At 37.6% G+C, this 6,954-nt stretch overlaps 1 protein-coding gene across 2 annotated transcripts in view; it reads right to left on the reverse strand.

The window, feature by feature from the left end:
* Nucleotides 1-6,648, reverse strand: part of LOC109225423 (eukaryotic translation initiation factor 5B-like) — a 9,592-nt gene extending 2,944 nt beyond the window's left edge. The window contains exons 1-8 of one of the 2 annotated variants that reach the window (XM_019390078.1): nucleotides 6,519-6,648; nucleotides 2,860-5,230; nucleotides 2,643-2,750; nucleotides 2,453-2,556; nucleotides 2,244-2,334; nucleotides 2,050-2,160; nucleotides 1,883-1,948; nucleotides 516-575 (exon numbers count right to left, since the gene is read on the reverse strand). In XM_019390078.1, the coding sequence (XP_019245623.1) occupies nucleotides 516-575; nucleotides 1,883-1,948; nucleotides 2,050-2,160; nucleotides 2,244-2,334; nucleotides 2,453-2,556; nucleotides 2,643-2,750; nucleotides 2,860-5,157 (2,838 nt within the window). In that variant the 5' untranslated portion in view covers nucleotides 5,158-5,230; nucleotides 6,519-6,648. Of the gene's footprint in view, nucleotides 1-515; nucleotides 576-1,882; nucleotides 1,949-2,049; nucleotides 2,161-2,243; nucleotides 2,335-2,452; nucleotides 2,557-2,642; nucleotides 2,751-2,859; nucleotides 5,231-6,118; nucleotides 6,376-6,518 lie in introns of those variants that run through there. The other variant, XM_019390080.1, reaches the window with a different exon arrangement.

Consider the following 6,954-nt stretch of genomic DNA (forward strand, 5'->3'; position numbering starts at 1 on the left):
GCCCTAACTGCGATAATATTCTCATTTTCCAGCAAAATTTTTCATAACAAATTTTGTTGTAGATTTATTTATGGACAAAAGAAAACCAGTAGAAAAGGAAGCAATGAAACGTGAAAGAAAGGACTCTTTCGCCGACCATTTCTTAGTGCAATTTAAGCATCCTCCAAAATCCTTATAAAGTTGCTCGTTTTAGAAGTAAACAAGCTTCTAACCAATATCCAGTAAATCCCCTCCTCTATCCCAATTATGATTGGGAAAATATACAATTTCTTCTTTTTAAAAGAAAGGAAAGCAACTTAGGCTCCAAGATATAATATCGTCTAATCCTAATTCCTAAAATAACAGCGGTTCCAAATTACAGGCATCATATCCATGCAAAACAAATCACTCAACATATTTGCTCCGGTGCACCAGTTTTCTTACCCAGTAACCTTTCCAAGCTCTGAACGTGACCAAAAAACATAACTTAAATAGAAAGAAGTAAAGAACACACATTTAAAAGCAAATGACATTACCTGAGCATTGATCTTTATTCCCCGTGCAGCCTTGATATCTTTGTGCTGCATATATGAACCCTGAAACAGAATATTACGAGAAAATAAATCCTTCATCATTACTTCATATGACAATTTAACATGAAGACAATGAATTCATTCTCGACGCCGACAACATATGTTAAAAGTTACAAAAAAAAAAAAAAGACTTCATTCTCGAGAGTTCTTTTAATATTCCATGCACAACGTCAAATTACTGAAAAATATACTCGGAAATAAGCAACATATATTGACTTTTATCCTATGTTCTGAAAGTTTAACTAGAATAGGTGGATTTACTGATTGCGGACAAACCAAGGGTAGAAGGGGCAATTGGTATTGGAGAAATAGATCTGAGACCCATATACTTCTTGTCTACCCAAATATATACGGAGAAAGTCTGAAGTGGAAACTCCAAGTTCTGCAACTATATCAGCAATTTAGAAGCACCTTAGGAGCACAACAGCATTGCGTCCAGAGGTGTGAAAAGATTTACACAACTCAAAATCAAAGATCCAATCACCAATACCTAGCAAGTCTTATCACCAATAGGAGAAGCGAAAAAACACAGACTCTATGAACGCAACATGCAGAGACAGCCATCTCTAACTTGAGGGTTTTATATCAGCAATTTAGAAGCACCTTAGGAGCGCAACAGCATTGCGTCCGGAGGTGTGAAAAGATTTACACAACTCAAAATCAAAGATCCAATCACCAATACCTAGCAAGTCTTATCACCAATAGGAGAAGCGAAAAAACACAGACTCTACGAACGCAACATGCAGAGACAGCCATCTCTAACTTGAGCTAAACCCTCTGCAATATAGTCAACCTTCTACTTTTCATTTGACAAATTTAGCAATTAGGGACATAATTAGTTAGCAACCAAGAGATATTTGGTTTGCAACCAAGAAGATCTTGAGATACAGATTTCAGATATTACTGGCATAAACGCTACACCAGTATTACTAACGAAGCAGTCATGATGGAAATATCTATGTTTAAACATCTGCAAACCAGTTTTCACAATCAAAGCACAAAAGTCGCACCACAATGAGTCCATGACTATTTAGACTTAACGGAGTTCAAGAAAAAACAAATATGATTATATTGCAGGGGAAAAAGGACCCAATTCTTTTATACCTATCCCCCAACTACCCCCCTCCAAATTTTTCTCTTTTCTTTTCATATTTCAACAATGACAAACTGCTTGGGCACATATTGAACTGAGGTTAAAGAATATTTCAACTCAAAAGGAAGCTAACAGAGAATGCATAAAGGAACACATAGTGTTTTTTTTTTTCGATACAGAGAAATCTTCTACGGCCAAGGAACACATAGTTTCATACCTTTACTCGAAGTTCCTTCATTGGGTCAGGCGTCAATAACGCTCGAATTGAGGTGACAATAGGGTCCTACACCAAGAACAGGATAGGAAAAGAAGAAAAACTTTAACATCAGACATCCACAATTACCAAGGATCTTACCATAACAAAAAGAAATAATAGAAGCCTACCTGCATGCCACAAACAACTATTTGATCTCCTTCATGTAGCACACCATTGACCAATACCACATCAATGGTTGTTCCCTGGCCTTCAACAACCTTAACCTCCAAAACAGTACACTGCAGTAGAGTAACAATAGTCAATCATAAAATATTCACCATCTCCATGTAAGTAAACTGACAGCAGTATGTGAAAAACATACTTGGACTTCATTGCTGTAAGTTAGTCTCCCAACCATTGTCTTTTGTGTCCATTGCACCAGTAATAACAATAAGTCAGGAATACCTTCACCACTGTTAACATCAAATCCATAGTCGAATAATTAGCTAAATCAAAAGTCTTATAGGAGTGCTGCAGAAAAGCATAATCCAGCAAAAGAAAAAATGGGATAAAGTGTATACACGCACACACCTGATTGCACTAGTAGGTACAATGCTAAAAGTATCCTTTCCCATTTCTTTGTTTTTATAGTATAATTCGGTATTTATACCTTGTTCCTTGAACTGGGTAATGACCTGCAACAATTGAATAAAAGCTTGTTGAGATGAGGTTGCACAAAGAGAGGAAACGTTGAATTGAGATGACAGCGGTTATAAATGACCTGAGTAAGCCTCGTATTAAATTCAAAGTGAACATCTTTGGACTGTTGCTTCATTGCCTTCACAATAGGTGCATTGCGGCACACTTTCCATCCATAAAGCCGATCTACCTGTATCGAGTAAAATCGAAAAAAGAAACAAAATAAGAACTACAAAGAAAAGAACAAAATCAAAATTCAAATAAACCATCAACTATCAGAATACTCTAATAAACCTCACCTTGTTCAAAGCAACAATAAATTCTGTATTCCTCATCTTTAGAAGATTAAGTGACTCGATTGTCTGCGGTTCTAACCCATGCATAATGTCTACGACCAAAATTGCAATATCACATAAACATGAACCTCTAGACCGCAGATTAGTGAATGATTCATGTCCAGGTGTGTCAATGACCAACAATCCAGGGACCCTCAGTGTAGCATCAGCTCTAAGTTCCTTAGTTCTCTCGCGTATATTCTCAGCTGGAAAATAAGTTGCACCTATCTGCTGCGTAATCCCTCCAGCTTCACCTTCTTGAACATTAGTGCCTCGTATGCAGTCAAGGAGCTTTGTTTTACCAGCATCGACATGGCCCATGATACAGGAAATAGGAGACCGGAGATTGTATTCACTCTGGCTAGAAGAAGCACCACATTTTTCTGTTCCTGCCACTGCAATCCCAACCTCAGGCTCCCTCGTCTTACTTCCATCATTCTTAGTGACAGCTGGTACACTTGCTGCAACTTTTAGACTAGGAATCACGGACTTGGCAGCAACAGACAGAGGCCCTGCATCACTAGCAGCTGACCTTGCAGCCTTAATCTCTTTCTTAATGATAGGTTGCGGATGTGAATCTATCTCTTCATCTTCAAAAGCACTCTTGCCAGGCAATTTAAGATCGGCATCATCCCAACTTTTCGCATCCCATTCTTCATCATCTTCCTCTTCTTCAACTCCATTCTCTTCAGCAGCAGCTATTTTTGACTTCTTCTCTATACTGTCTGAATTCATATCCTTAACCTTCTCAGATTCCATGGACTCAACCTCAGAGACAATGTCTTGCTGATGTTCTTGCACTTCTGTTCTTTCAACAGACTCTTCCTGGTTTTTTCCATTAGCCTGAGCTTGTGGCTTTGACTTCTTTTTTTGGTAAATAGGCCGTTTGGTTGCCTCTTTTGTACTCTCGCCAGTTGAGAGTGGCAAATCCCCGCCATTAGCTAGAAATTGCTTTCTCATTGCTTCTAACCTTCGAGCTTCTTCCTTTTGCTTTCCTGTAAGCAATTTCCCCTCTTGTTTCTTCTTCAAGAGCTTTTCCTTCTCCTTCTCCTTTTTCAAGCGCTTCTTCTCCTCTTCAAGTCTTTCAAGTTCTTCCTGTCGATGTCGTTCTTCTTCTTCTTTCCTTAACCTTTCCTCTTCTTCCTTCTTCTTCCTTTCTTCAGCTTCCTTCATTTTCTTAAGTCTCTCTTGCATCTCCCTAACCTGTTTCGACTGTTTTTTATCTGCCAATTTTCCTTTAGTATCATTCCTTGTTTCTTCCTGCTTTTCTTCCATGATAGAGGCAGCTGCAGCTGCCTTTTTCTCTTTTTCCTTCTCCTTCTTCTTTTTCTTCTTCTTTGCCGCAGCAGACTCCAGAGTTCCTTCCTCAACTGCTTCCTTCTCTTGTGAATCATCTCCTAGTTGAGACTGCAATTGACTTTTCTCTTTTTGTCGAAGAGAAGCATGAGCAGGTGTAGATGTAGGTTGCCCTTCACCTATCTCTGCCAGAATCTTGTCGATCTCATCCTCATCTGGTTGAGCAGTACGCCCACCCTTCTTTTTCTTGGCTTTGTTCTTTGAAGTTCCGGACACATCTGTTGCCTGCTTTTTGCCTCTATTGTCATCAGCTTCTTCCCTATTAACCCCTACGCTAGCTTGGTCTTGATCAGCAACATTCGACAAGTCATTTCCTACATCAACGTCCGTTGTACTAAATGCATTTTTATTCTTCTTCTTAGATGACTTCTTTTTACCTGAAAATATAACTTCTTGTGCATCATCTCCTTCAATTGCCTTTGCCTCCAACTTAACAGACGTATCTGCATCACTTTCTTCGTCAAGAAGATTAGCTCTAAAAGAAATGCCATTACCCTTCCCGGTAAAGGCAAGTGCTGGATCTTCATCATCCTCAGATAGCTGCCCATCTTCGTTATCCTCATCATCTATAGTGTGAAACACAGATGTAGTAAACAATCTTGCACTGCTCTTCCCCGGCTTCGACGAGGCAACACTTTCAGCCTCTTGGTCACTATCACCACCCACTCCGTAACTAGACACGCTAGCTACCCTTTTCTTCCCCTTTTTACTTTTTCTCTTGCCAAATGCCAATGTTGGTGCTACTTGCTCTTCCTGAATCGTAGGCTCGTCAGAAATTTCAGTCGCCATAGAGTATTCATCATCATCAATCACCATATTCTTCTTCTTTAACTTCCCTCCACCACCACCCTGCTTGGAAGATATAATGCTCTCTTCTTCGCGGACTGTAGGCTTCTTTCCCCCCATTGAATTTTACTTGTGGTTTCGACTGATGTACTAGTCCGAGAACAACTGCAAGCATGATCAAACCTCCAAATCCCTAATTCCAAATTGAAAAAAAAAAAAAAAAAAAACATTATAATCATATTCACATTAAACTGTACATCAGAAGACCAGCCAACTATAACAAATTAAACAATCTACCCCCCATTGTAGCAGGCTCGTCTATCAAATTGATCAATCAGTAAATTAATCAACTAATTCCTTTGAAAATCAAATAATTTGTCCTTTAACATCCATTAATAAAAACAGCAAATTAGAAAATCTACTCCAAAATATTAACTGAGCAATCGATCAACCAATCTACTAAACCTCAATCTCGAACTAGTTGGAGTCTGCTATATGAATCATTTATTCTATTCCAACAATACTCTGGCCAGCCTAGATAATTTGTCTTTTACCCAGTGGCGGAGCCACATGCACCAAAGGGGGTGTCACACCCCTTCGCCGAAAAATTACACTGAATTGCTCGGTAATTTTTTAAAAAATATGTATATATACTATATAATGCCACCCCTTGATTTCTTGGTGAGTTGATTTTTTTATATTGACTCCCCTTAATGAAAATCCTGGCTTTGCCACTGCTTTAAACATCTAGTAAAAGAAAAGGTAGCAATTTACAAACCAAATCAAGTTCAGTTAATATTTGAAAAAATAAAAATAAGACATTGGAATCACTTGTATTTGAAGTCCAACAACATCGACAATTCAACACTTCTCAAAAACACATGCTACGTTATCGTTATAATTATAAAGAAAGAATCAACACCTCAATCTCGAACTAGTCAGGTCGGTTATTATGAATCATTTATATAAGTTTTTAACAATACTCGAGTCATGAGGTCTTAGGTTCAAAGTCCAGCAAAGACAAAAAATACTAAGTAGGTAATTTCTTCCCATGTGCCTAAGCTTTGGTGGCAAAAGTTACCCTGGTGGGAGGTAGCAAACTACCCGGTGGAACTGGAGGTGCGTGCAAGCTCGCCCTGACATCGCGTCATTAAAATAAATATTGGGCCAATTTCATTCCAAAACTAGGTAATGTGTCTTTTAACATGTAGTATACTCCGCAACATTAACGTACCCCCAACTCCAGTTCAATTCAAATTTGCAAAAATTAAAAAATAAGACATGGGAACAACTTTGTAATTGAAATCTAACACCATCACAATTCAACACATCTCAAAAACACATGCTTAAACATAAAATAATATAATTATACACACATTAAGAACGTTTTCAATATATATATATATATATATATATATATATATATATATATATATATATATATAAATCAAATTATGATCATGAGAGGCAAGTTGATATACCTGGACAGATGGGTGATAAAGACTGATACGTATGTGTTTTGAGTTAGTTTTGTATATGTAACTATTAAATATTAATATATGCATGTGGATGTAGCAGTATATGAGGGAAGTATATATACTAGGGTTTAGTTCCTTGTTGAATTAGGAAGAGGAGAAAAGAAGACCAAAATAGAACCAAAATTGGACAGAAAATTGGGCCGCTGCTTAGGATTGGGTTTTCGCTTCTTTTTTTTTTCTTCTTAAACATAGTAAATTTTAGAGAAATTTTGAGAAATCACTATTGTTTTGTGGCTATTAACTTAAAAATAGGTCTGTCCAGCTGTCTAATAACGGAAAGAGGATCAGAGGATCAATTAACGTGATACACTCCTAATATAACTCAACAAAATCAAACAAAATCAATTCTACATAAATTTCGCTGCTATTGTTTTGTATT

Source organism: Nicotiana attenuata, chromosome 5 (genome assembly GCF_001879085.1).
Source record: "Nicotiana attenuata strain UT chromosome 5, NIATTr2, whole genome shotgun sequence".
Taxonomy (NCBI): Eukaryota; Viridiplantae; Streptophyta; class Magnoliopsida; order Solanales; family Solanaceae; genus Nicotiana; species Nicotiana attenuata.